Below are 13,434 nucleotides of genomic sequence, written 5' to 3' on the forward strand. Positions count from 1 at the left end.
AGGATTTGAGCAGACATTTGAATATAGGAAATTTTTTTTTTTTTAAATTTAGAGTACCCAATTATTTTTTCCAATTACGGGGCAATTTAGCGTGGCCAATCCACCTATCCTGCACATCTTTTGGGTTGTGGGGGCGAAACCCACACAGACACGGGAAGAATGTGCAAACTCCACATGGACAGTGACCCAGGGCCGGGATTCGAACCCGGGTCCTCAGCGCCGTAGGCAACAATGCTAACCACTGCGCCACCGTGCTGCCCAGAATATAGGAAATTAATATTGACAGGCTTAGTGGATTATTTTAAATGGATTATTTTAGTGGAACTTCTGTGATTAATCATATTGTAAAAAAGTCTGCTTAACATAACTGGTATCAAAAATAAAAACATTGATACAGGCACCGAACTGCAAGGCATAAAAGACAAAACCTATTGGTCCGAATTAGTAAGGAAAGTTGACAAAGTGTCTAATTTTCTAATTTCTTGAATTTTTGCATATCCTTTGAAAGTGTTAAGATTAGTAGGTAGTTAATGCTTTGAATGGTTTGTTGTGTATCAGACAAAAACTAGGATAGAGGATTTATATTTTATTTGAGCAATGCCTGTAACAAGCTGACCCTGTGTTTTCTGGTGCCCTCCTTTCACAGTGTGGTACTATTTTTGGAAAATGCATGTTCTTCATGTGTGCTTAATTGATTTGTTTCAAATGTGATTGAAGACGAGAGAAGAAAATCACAGTACCCTTTTTCCTAAGTTAAATACTCTTTTATCCTAGGTTCTGTTGGTCAGCAGCAGTCGATACCCAGACAGATGGATTGTGCCAGGTGGTGGCATGGAGCCTGATGAGGAACCAAGTGTGGCAGCTGTCCGGGAAGTCTGTGAAGAAGTACGTACAGAGCACACATTTGTTCTGTGTTCTTAAGCTTCACTATCAACTAATTTTAATAACTCTTTCATTGTTAATCAGGCTTCTGTTGGAATTAAGTTAGATTCTTCCTTCAAATTTGTATCTGTTTAATTGATGTGACTTTGTGTAAACCTAGCTGAAGTATAGCAATTTCCGATCTCTCTACCTATGGTTCATAATTGCATGATACTTATTTCCAGATGCAGCTAGTGGAAAAATTTTAAAAATTATTTTGCATATCACTAAATTAATTTCAAGTACCCGGGCTGGAGAATTCCAGGAATAGTTATAACCTTGTGTAATATCCCTACCTCCATATATCAAGGGCACTCCTGATGGTTCATTATGCTTTGCTAAAGCCTCAACTGTTGTAATTCTTCTTGTACATCAAAAGATTTCTCATGTTTATCTTTCTCTGATTTTGTGTTCATCACAATGGCTCCAAATATTGGCATTCAAATTGTAACTCAAAAGTCACAGCATTCATTTGGAAAAGCATCACGTGTCAAATTCCTGCTGGTTCATTGGGTTTCCACTGCTGTAGTATGATGCAATGCACTGCATCAACTGTGTTAGACTAAGCACAAACCTAGTGGGGTACTGGCTTCAGGCAAGGACTTGAATTTGCTCCAAACCTTCCTCCACAGTTTTCATCCTGGTACTGAGGACAATGATATTGTCACAAGGAGGCTTACATTAACACTGCAATGAAGTTACTGTGAAAAGCCCCGAGTCGCCACACTCTGGCACCTCTCCGGTTACACTGGGAGAATTCAGAATGTCCAATTCACCTAACAAGCAAATATTTCGGGACTTGTGTGAGGAAACTGGGGCGCCCGGAGGAAACCCACGCAGACACAGGGAGAACATGCAGACTCCATACAGACTGATCCCAGCTGGGAATCAAACGAGGGACCCTGGCGCTGTGACACAACAGTGCTAATCACTGTGCCACCATGCTGGGTATCCTAAGGAGGTATGAAAGCCTTGGTGACTATGTTATTGAATAGTAGTGCAGGGACCTTGAATAATGTTCAAAGCTGAGGGTGAGCATCCACACAAATAGCATCAGCTTGGGATTCCTGTCTCTCCACCGTGGCGCTAGGCAGGCCTGTCCTATGTCCCTCCTGCTGTTTGCACTCTCGATTGGGCCATTGGCCATCGCGTTAAGAGATTCGAGGGTATGGAAAGGGATAGTGGGGGGGGGGGGGGGGGTGGGGGTGGAGCATAAGGTGTCCTTATATGCCGATGACTTGTTATACGTATAGGAACCGAGTGTGTCAATAGGGGGAATATTGGAGCTGCTTCGGGTGTTTTGGTCTTTCTTGGTACAAATTAAATCTGGACAAGGTGAGTATTTTGTGGTGTCTTGACTGGGGGTGGGGGGCTGCCATACCATAGGTAGGGAGTTACTTTAGATACCTGGGGGTGCAGGTTGCTCGGGATTGGCGAGGGCTCCATAGGTACATTTCTAGTTTGGTGGGGAGGGTGAAAGCTGATCTGGCAAGGTGGGATGGTCTCCCTCTGACACTGGCGGGTTGGGTACAGGTGGTTAAATGCCTGCTGATTTTCCTGCCAAAGGCATTTTTTAGAGAGATTGAAGGAATTATTACATCGTTCATATGGGGGAGGAAGGTGGCCAGAGTTGGAAAGATGCTGCTACAGAGGGAAAGGCAGGCAGAGGCTTTGGGTCTTCCGAACCTGATGTATTATTACTGGGTGGTGAATGTGGAGACGGCGCGGAGATGGGTCAGAGGGGTTGATTCCCAGTGAGTCAGAATGGAGGAGAGTTTGTGTAGGGGGCAGGGACTGAAGGCGCTAGCAACAGCGCCGCTCCCGATGGCCCCAGGGAAATACTCAGGGATTCCGGTAATAACAGCTTCATTGAGATTTTGGACGCAGTTTCACCAACACTTTGGGTTGGGGGCAGGGTCATGGGAAATGCCGATTTGGGGGTTCCATAGATTTGAGCCAGGGAAGTGGGATGGAAATTTTCAGAGATGGGAGGAGAAGGGGATTAAAGACACTAAAAGATTTGTTTCTTGGGTGTCGGTTTGAAGGATTGAAGGAGCTGGGAGCGAAGTATGGGCTGGAGAAGGGGGATATGTTCAGATAAATGCAAGTTCGAGATTTTGCCAGAAAGGAGATACAGAGCTTCCCGCTGGAGCTGGCCTCCACATTGCTGGAGGAGGTGGTAGTGTCGGCGGTTTATGGGGCTATTTTGGATTCTCCGCTCCCCACGCCGGGTGGGAGAATCGCGGGAGGGCCGGGCGAATCACGACACGCCACCCCCTGCTCGGAGAATCGCCGCTCGCCGTTTCTCCCGGCGACCGCTGATTCTCCAGCCCGTATGGGCCGAGCGGCCTGACGTTCCCGACCTGTTCACGCCGGCGGCAACCACACCTGGTTGCTGCCGTCGTGGACATGGCGCCAAAGGTTCATTTGTGGCTTGTGGGGGGCGGAGAGGGGAGTGAGCACCATGGCTGTGCTCGGGAGGGGTGCCCACCGATCGTCGGGTCAGCGTCTCCAAGGGACGCACTCTTTCCCCACAGCCGCCGTGCGAGGAGCGGCTTCTGGTGCTGTTGTGAAACTTGGCTGAGTTCACAACGGCCTTCCCGATGCCGCACGGGAGCGGAGAATCGCGCCCCATATTCGGGGTGTCGGACCAGTCGGAGTTGGAAATGGGTGCGGAGGCAGATGTTGTAGCCTTTGCCTCGTTGATCACCCGAAGGCGGCTCCTGTTGGGATGGAGAGCAACCTCTCCACCCTGTGCCCTGGTGTGGCAAGGGGACCTGCTGGAATTATTAACTCTTGAGAAGGTTAAGTTTGAACTGAGGGGAAGGATAGAGGGGCTCTACAATTCATGGTCGTTATTCATTATGCACTTACAAGAATTTGATTACATCGATCATTGGGGATGGGAGGAGGGTTTGGGGGAGAGGGACTGATGTGTTAATGGTGACTATACACGATTCCTGATTCCTTTTTGTTGTTTGATTATGTTAACATGCGGGCTGCTTTTTGGGGGTTTGGTTGGGAGGGTGGGATTGTTGTTGTTGATATGGGGATTGACGTTGTTTTCGTTACTGCTTACTGTTTATTGTTGTTGGGTGCAAATTTGGGAGAAAATATGAAAAAGGAGAATAATTTTTTTTTTAAAGACCAAAACCAATCTCTAATTCGGTTAACTTCTACCTACCAATTTTGGGCAGAAGAATGTTCAGAGAATTCTAACTTAGTAACTTCTGATCCAGTCCATCTGAGTTCATCCCTATATATGCACATCAGCCTAATCCAATATCCCATTATTCCCTTTCCTGTAACCATCAACTGCGCCAAGTCTTAATTGTTGATATGTACCATTTGTCAACGTTCTCTGTTGATTATTCTTGTGTCTACTATGTACGTACTGTGTACGTTCAGTCACTAACGGTAATAATACATTCCATGGCTTCAAAACCCTCCCTTAAAAAAAATTCTCTGTGTTCTTTGTCATGAACGTCTTGCAATTGTTCTCATTTCCTCCCTCATTCTGTACCCTTGAATTGATGGAAATGATCTCTTTTCCATCTACAGGGGATTCAACTCTAGACTTTATTACAGCCTAGGTTTAAACATGGATGAAAGTGCTGAATTCCAGAGTTACTGCTCTTGACATCTGTCTTCAACACCACCATTCCTGTCCAGCTCGTGGGCTGTTCTTACTTGTTTCCATTCCTGTCTGTCCAGTCAGCTGGGGAATCACATGCCTTTCTTCTTGCCCCCACATCACTTTCTCTGGAATAACCCAAGGATCTATTGCTAACTCTCCCAACAAGACACAGTTATTCATTACCTCTTGCTGGTTCCTGGTCCAACGTTGGTTCCTGGTTCAGCTGCACCTCAATTTTTTAAATTCTCTTATTTGTTTTCAAATTCCTTCAGGGCCCCACTCTTCTTCTCTGCAGGCCGCTGCAGCTCTATGATATCTCTACACTCCTCAAATTCTGGTCTTCTGTGCACCCTGATTTCTTTGCTTTACCATTGATGACTGCTCCCCTAGCTGTCAAGGCCCTTGACTCTGCAATTTATCCTCTCAACCTGTCAACCTCTACTTTCCTCTCATTTCAACATGTTCCTTCAAACCTACTTTTTCAAAAATACCTGTCCTCCCATTTCCTCATTTGGCTCATGTCAATTTTGTTTAATAATTACTCCTGTGAAATGCCTTGGAGTGTTTAATTATGTTAAATGAGCTATATCCAAGTTGTTACACTAATATATTCAAATACTCTTAGGCTCTCACTGTAATGCCAAAACACCGTAACTTTTAACTACAAAAAATGATACATTTATGGTATGGATCACAAACGATTGTTTGTTTGGGAAGGGTAAGATCAATAGCATTGGATTCCATATTACGGAAAAGAATACGAAAGATGGAGAGATAAATCAACCGTTTGATATGAAAGTCTTTGATATGAAAGTCTTATAAAAAGAAGGGAGCAAGACGAGGAATTCCATCTTTGAAGTTCAGCCAAGTATTAGAGAGGGGGTTGATCGTGAGTAAGTTGTCATGGGAGTGTCCCTTTTTAAAAATGTTTTTGTCTTCTCACATGGCTTCAGTGGCGTCACTGTGTGGGTGGAGCTGGGCTGTGGCTCTGAGTTTTACTTTCGCTTTGAGTTTGACCTGGTTTTGTTTGCACAGGTTGGAAAGACATGTCTCTCTATCTTCCATTTAAAAGCTGTTTCCAGATTACTTGATAACTTAAAAGTGATAACTGTTTTCTGGAAGGAATTCAAACCTGCTGTTTTGGAAAGGAAACATGTGTATCCATACCAAGTCTTAAAGATAATAAGAGTGCCCTGTTTTGGGCCACACCTTTGAAAAGGGGTTTCTGATTCATGGGATCTTGTTATTAAATTGGAACAGTTAAAAGGGGAAGTTTATTAAGGATGATACATAGATTACTGTAGCTGTGTGGGGTATTTATGTTTGTAGTTCATAAAAATGCTTACTGTGTGTGTTTATAAAAATGTTAACTACATTCGTAGAATAAAGCTTGTTTTTGATGAAAAGTGCTTGAGGCCTCTGAATAACACCTGAAAGGCAGGCCCTTGTTACTCGTCGTAACCAAAATCGATAAACAGTCAGGTGAACTCCTTTGGAGTTTTCTAAACCCTGGCCCATAACAGTTGGCATACTGGGATTTTGGGAGGAAATATTAAGGCGGCAGCAGCTCTGGAACCTTTGAGACCAGGAGACAAGAAAATCACAAATTATAGATGTGATGACAGCTACACAGTTTAAATGTGATGGCCTTTGTTTGCACTTGGTTTTTAAAATAACAGAATTTTCACTGCTGCACCAGTTACTTGTGGAAAATAGATGTTTAACACACTTCTTCCTGTTGGCCATCTGTGGTTTGCAGTGTTGCCAGAATCTAGGGCACTAAAGTTGAGGAAGATCACATCCAAGGAAATAGAATTAAACCATGGGGATGAATACATTTGTTTTTAGGCCTTGCTTATGAGAGATGCGCCGAAGAATGATTGTTAAATTCTGGTTGCTATGAAAACAATAGGTTAAATACCTCCGCACATTGCCTCTGCAGCCAAGCAGATGCCAGAAAGAAACTGGTTTAAGCCAGTCTAGATTATGTGCAAAGCACATGGTTCATTGGTGTAAACGAATGTTGCTTACAGCTTCCAAAAAAAGCTAAGATACTGATCTCCAATAAACCATTAAACTTTGCACTCGTGGTTTGGTTTGTTTTTTCTACTATTACTTAACCATCACAAACACTAGCTAGAAAATTATTTGACATCATTCTAATTGGGTTGACCTGGTAAAAAAAATTATAATTTATAACATATAACTTGAAAATACAAAAGCCAATGGAATAATGAGCTTCCAGCTCAAAGATTTATGTATAAACAGAATGAGTTATTGTAAAGAGATTTTTGGCTGTACCCACCCTGTGTTGACCATCAGCTTTTCATGAATTGAAGCTATTTTAGTCCTGTCTCTGTATAATGGATGAGAGGTCTGTAGCTTAAACAGAGAAAGGCTAATAGAATTATAGAGCTCTGTACAGTTACTGATATAGCAGTATTGTAATCGCATGGAAAAAATGTAGATACAGCAAAGAAAATATGACAAAAAAAAGGGCTGCATTCTCCATCGACGGGCTGCCCCACAATGGAAACCCCATTGACTAGCCTGCGTAACGGAGCATCAAAACATTTAATGCATATCTATTGAGATGTGATCAACTGGTTTCTATAGCAACCAATGTAGACTACTGAGGACAGATGACTTGCCAACAACAAAGGTGACATCTCTGCTTTCCTGCTTCTGGAGCCAGATATAGTATAGTTAGGAATTTTAGAAAGTTTATGCAAGCATAATCTTTGGGCTGGATTCTCCGCCCCGCCGCATTTCTGTTTTACTCTGCCGGTGGGATGCTCAGTTACGCAGGTTAGTCAATGGGGTTTCCCATTGTGGGGCAGCCCCATGCCGTCAGGAAACCCCCGGGCTGCTGGCAAAACGGAGCGCCCCGCCAACAGAGAATCCAGCCCTTTATTTTTCATAGAGACGGCTTGCATTTATATAATAATCGTTTGTTGTCACAAGTAGGCTTCGATGATGTTGCTGTGAAAAGCCCCTCGTCGCTACATTCTGCCGCCTGTTCAGGGAGGCGGAATTAATTGAACCCGCGCTGCTGGCATTGTTCTGCATTACAAGCCAGTTGTTTAGCCCACTGTGCGAAACCAGCCCCTGGTGCCTTTGGGACATCCCAAAGTGCAGCAATTAAGTATTTTGTTCATGAAATACAATTAAGTATTTTCAAGTGTGGCTACTGTTGCAATGTAGTGGGATATAGCAATCAATTTGTTCATAGCAATGTCCCACAAAGACTAGTAAGATAAATTACAAGATCATTTGTTTTTGATTCTGTTAGTCAAGGGAGAAAGTTCGGCCAAAACTAGGTGAAAGCTCCCCTGCTTGCCACATAGTGCCATGGAGTATTGGATGGTTTATTGCTGTATCAGCATCTTTGACAATACAGCAGTCCCTCAGTGCAGTGATATGTCAGTCTAGATTATGTGTTTCAGTCTCTGGAGTGGTCTTGAGACCATGATCCTTTTCTAAGGTGATGATGTTACCACTGAGAACAGGTTGACATTTTAACTGGAATCCTTGATCATGGTCATTAAACTCTCTTCCACCAAAATGTCCGAACTTGATGTAACCAATATCAGTTGCAGAAAATTGATGCTTTCAACCTTATTAAACATTGTGACCGGTTCAGTAATTTCTCCGTGTCAAAGGTCGTAGTAACTGGAGTAGGCATTGCCGCCATGCCACAGCATTGTAGCAAGTTTAGGGAACAGTCATTCCCCAGGGCAATGCCTTGACCAATCTTGTCAATCTGCCCAGTTTGAATTTTAACAAGACTGGGCAGTTCAGTGCTGCATGGCAATGCCTCTACCAATCCGAGTCCAATTGCCAACCAATCAGCACTCTTCACATGCAGTATAAATTGTTGTTCCATGTTCCTGTTGGAAATTTGTATGAGTTATCCTGATGAGTGCAAGACAGAAAGCTTTGATGATATGTCTATTTTCAGCAATACATTGTGAATCTTTGATCGAGTAGGAATGGGGTTTGGAAGACCTATTTCAAACTTGAATCAGTGTTAGGAACATTTGAATTTGCTGCTATGGGGTGGAGCAATATGGGAGTGGCTTTTTGCCGCAACTTTAAGGGAACTGCCACTGTATGTCGCCAACACTAACAGTTTGCTCAATTGAAGCATCCTATTTTCCCAAAGGCAGACATTGGATAATAGACCCTTTGCACACTGTGTTCCACTTAACGTCAGGATTGATTCCTGACCTGATAGTGTATATGGCCATGCTAAAGTGTTAGGGTTTTCAAAGGATTAATTGATGAGAATTCCAGTAGATTATGCCATTCTCCTATTCTTGTGATATCTATCTGGTTGGGGGAGGTAGTGGGAATTGTGTGTAAAAACGGTTTTAAAGATTTGATCCAACCAGTTCCTACCCTGAGTTCCGCCCAGATAATAAGCTTAGCACTGGCATTTTAGGATTGCTTTCTTTTTTTTTTTTTTGTTTACATTGGTGTTTATTAAACCAGCAATTGATGAGAGCTGGGAATTTGAACAGCAAAGTAACTATCATTTGATTCTCCTCAAATTCGTGTGTCTGTTGTATGCTCAGGAAACTGTTGCAGTGTGATATTTGGTTCAATCTAGAATCGAGTACATTCCAAAATGGTAGTCCATGACAATTTATGGGTTTGGCTATTTGAGTAATCTGAAATCTTCCCACTCATCAATAGTTTAATTATAGCATTGCATGTAAATTCTTTGCTTCTGAGTTTGGCTTTAAATTGGAATAAGATTAAGGAATTCTTGAAGTGTCAATCAGGTTAGTGGAGGCAAATTTCATTTATGCTGTTGGCCTGACTCTTCCAGACAAGTGGGAGAACCCACAAGTGAAATTCCACCCTAACCCATAACGTGTGCTCTGGGTTTTTTGAGAGTTCAGATGAGGTAGATTTCCAAATTCTGCACAACAGAGAAAAATATACCAAGTTCATCAACAAATCTAAATATATTAACAGAAGTGAGAATGAAAAAAAACATAGAAAGGAGAACTGGAAATAGTTTTCATAGATCATCTTGAACTTGATCATTAGGTTAGCCATAATTAAGTACAGTCGCCAATTCTTAATATTCACGTTTAAAATAGGAAGTCTCCTTTGGCCAAAACGGATATCCACTAATCGTTTTAATTAATGTCAGTTTCAAAGTTATCTCTTATTTTAAGCAGTAATATATTGTAATGCTCACTAACTTTCACCTCATAGTCTTGATCTATAACATTGTTACATTCTTAAATTACATACACCAAATTCTTAAATTACATTTTCAGGGCCATGAACAACAGAATGCCTTCTCTTGAACCCTATATTAAAGGCTAGCCAAACGTTATATCAGCTTGCATGACATTATCTTATCGTTTTCATGCAGGTGGTGTTGAGGAGTTCTGGTTCCTTGGTCAACTCTAGGGTTCGTCAAAAAAGAGGTTTGCTCCTGTGTATATTACTTCTATCTTATATTGGTCCTTGCATATAACGGGCAAATCACACATGTGCCAGTTATAAATGTTTAGAATTGTTCCTCACTTGGGACAAAGAGGTGGCAGCATCGATTTGATCCACGGTTTTGGAGTAGATTAAAATTTTCTACACACCAGTCATTTGAAACTAAGTATCTTACTGGAATGGAACCTCCACTTCCAGAAATTGATGGGCTGTCAGTTCTGAGCTTCAGGACGGTGTAATTGGGGGGGGGGGGGGGGGGGGGGGCAAAAGATGCGCTGGAAGTTCCCTGGGAGGTTTGCACACCAAATTGCCTGGGAAATTGCCCTGCAGCAAGAGCCATCTGAAAATGTGGTTTTAAACACAAACTTCAGATGGTTGCAACTGTGTTACATCAGTAGTTACCCATAAAAAATAGAAGAAATTATAATAATTTCTAACTTGTGGGGGAACTTTTTGTACTGACCCAGACTGACCAGGTTGAACATGAAAGAATCAAAAAGGTTTTGAGGTCTGAAAAAAAAATGAGGGAGTGGAGTGGCAGTCCAACTCCACGGAAGTTCAAGTCCATTACGTTCTCTTTGCTGTTTCACCTGTCTTCAGACTCCACAGACACAAGTAACTGTTGCGTCTTACCATTTTCCGTTTCCTCTGCAGCTTCAACTGCAGATCTTCTATTATCACGCATGTATAAATAGATTCACATTGCTCTCTGCGGCCTTGAAGCATTTGTAAATCTTCAGGTGATTGGCAAACAAGTGAAAATACACATCCGTTTCAGTACAGCTCTTTACAGATTTCCAAGGCCTCTCTGATGAACAGCGAACAAAGACATAACTGAAATCGGGAACAATGCAGTATAAAGATGATTGCTTATGATATGGCTTTGTTAATTGAGCCAATGTAAATTAGGGTACAAAGCACATGTGTGTAACATGTCTGGAAAATGAGAGTATAAAACCCTCAAAGCTTCACAGGCATTTGAAGACTAAGCATGGCATTTTCAAAGAGTGCAGTGCGAATTTAAAACATCAGCTGAAATCCTTGGCAGAAAAGCAACATTGAAAGACAAAGCACAATTAGCCTTTAACATGGTAGCTTACCAGTAGCTAAAGGGGAAATGCCCCACACCGTAGCAGAGAGGTTAATTCTCCCTGCAGTATTTGACATAGTGCCTACTGAAATGCATCCAACTTAGTGATAACACAGTGGCTTGCCGAATTTCTGATACTGTTGAGAATTTAGAAGTCCAGCTTATTTTTTGTTTAAAGTCAGCACACGAGTTCTTGATACAACATTTCAGATTTTTTAACCTTGCTAGTTTACGTTAAGTATGTTTGGCACGACTTCCGGTGGCGGCAATGATCGAGTGAGCCGCACATTCGGAGGGCTCTCACTCCGGCGGGGCTTTAGGGGCTGATTCCCCGCGATAGCGGGGCTGTGGAGTGGCAAAAAGGCGGCCGCGGAAGTGCGGGGGAGCGGGCTGCACTGCATGTAATGCGGGAGCCAGGAAGAGAGAGAGAAAGGGACAAAGGCAAGGAGCAGGGCAAGCTGACCTGGAACCTAAGATGGTGGACACACGGACCTCGGACACAGCAATCCAACAGGCGCTGGATAACATGCTGCAAGTGATGAAAAGCAGTTTTGAGTCGCTGAAGCGGGACAACTTGGACCCACTTCAGAAGGCAGTGGATCAGCTGAATCAGAGGCTGGATGCTCAAGATGTAAAAGTTAAGGAGCTGGGAGAGGTGATGGAGGAGCAGGGGGATGCGCAGACGATTGCGGTGTCAGAAATCGAAGGGCTGAAGGAGCGGCAAAGAAGACTGCTGGACCGAGTGGAGGAGTTGGAGAATAGAGCTCCCAGGAATAATATGAGGATCATCGGCCTCCCTGAGGGAGCTGATGCCGCAGCGTTTGTAGCAGACCCGTTGATGCAGCTGATGGGGGCTGAAGCCTTTCCGCGACCGCCGGAGCTGGAGGGGGCATACAGAGTGCAGGCGAGGCAGGGGCGGCCGCGCGCCCCCACCCCCCGGCCGGCGATGGTGATCAGGTTCCACAGGTTCGTGGGCAAGGAGCGGGTGCTGCGGTGGGCGAAGAGCGCCAGGAGCAGCACGTGGAACAACAGTGTTCTCAGTATATACCAGGACCTAAGCCAGGAGGTGGCTCGGCGGCGAGCAGCCTTTAAACAAGTCAAGGAGGTGCTGTTCAAGAAGCACGTGAAATTTGGTCTGCTGTTCCTGGCCGTCTTTGGGTCACACATCAGAGTCAACACCACTACGTCTCCGAGCCCGAAAAAGCGATGGACTTTGCGAGGGATCAGGGCTGGTCCCGAAAAGAGGTCCCACTGGCGTGAATTAGGACCAGAGAACTATCGTATGAAAGGACGCTGAAAGTGCCTGGACTGCTGTTCAACGGCTTGCTGGGTTAAAGGTGCCATGCGGGACAGTTGGGACTCTTCCCTTTGTTTTTGGTTACTGGTTTTTTTTTGTCTTCCTTTTTTTTTCTGTTTTTTCCTTCTCGTGTGGATTTTTACTTTTTGTGGGGCTCGCTGAGTGCACTGGAGCCGGTATGGTAACCAAGGGTGGCCGGTCAGCGAGGGGGGTTAAGTACGTGGGTTGGGGGTTTTTGTTTTATTGATGTTCATGTCTTCCTGTGCCTTCATGCTCCAGCGGGTTGGAGAGGGGGATGGGGCGCCGGGGATGAGGACGGGGAAACAATGGGAATGAGACGGGGGCACCGGAATGATGAGTCACCGGGCTAGCAGATTGGCTAGTCAAGGGAGTCGGGGAGGGGGAGAATACAGCCAATGGGCGGCAGGGGTGGGGTTACTTGGGGATGTTGCTCCGGGGGGGGGGGGAAAGAGAGACTTTAAGATGGTCCTTGACCCGTGGCTGGATTGGTCGTGTCCCAGAACGGGTAGACTCTCAGCAATGGCAAGGGAGCTGAAAGGGTTTATGGAGCAAATGGGGGCAGTGGACCCCTGGAGAGCTAGACAGCCGACGGGAAGGGGCTACTCGTTTTACTCTCACGTCCATAAAGTATATTCTAGGATAGACTTCTTTGTCCTAAGCAGGGATTGTATAGGGGAGGTAAAGAACATGGAATATTCGGCAATCACTATCTCGGACCATGCCCCGCACTGGGTAGACCTGCAGGTTGGAGGGGTGAATCACCAATGCCCACAATGGAGGCTAGACGTGGGACTGTTGTCGGAGGAGGGGATCTGAGAGGCTTCGGAGGCGTATGCAAAACTACTTGCAGGTGAATGATACAGGGGAGGTCTCAGCGACGACCCTGTGGGAGGTGCTGAAGGCAGTAGTGCGGGGAGAGTTGATCTCAATTGGGGCCCACCGGGCCAAGGCGGACTGGGCAGAGATGGACAGATTGGTTAGGGAAATGTGTCAGATAGATGA

The 13,434-nt window shown here is 44.5% G+C and overlaps 1 protein-coding gene across 1 annotated transcript in view; it reads left to right on the forward strand.

Annotated features, from left to right (window-relative positions):
• The window catches only part of LOC119978038 (diphosphoinositol polyphosphate phosphohydrolase 1), a 68,705-nt gene that overhangs the window by 26,295 nt on the left and 28,976 nt on the right, over positions 1-13,434 (forward strand). The window contains exon 2 of the mRNA XM_038819370.1: positions 775-885. Coding sequence (XP_038675298.1) covers positions 775-885 — 111 coding nt within the window. The remainder of the gene's footprint in view (positions 1-774; positions 886-13,434) is intronic.

This window comes from Scyliorhinus canicula, chromosome 15, assembly GCF_902713615.1.
Source record: "Scyliorhinus canicula chromosome 15, sScyCan1.1, whole genome shotgun sequence".
Taxonomy (NCBI): domain Eukaryota; kingdom Metazoa; phylum Chordata; class Chondrichthyes; order Carcharhiniformes; family Scyliorhinidae; genus Scyliorhinus; species Scyliorhinus canicula.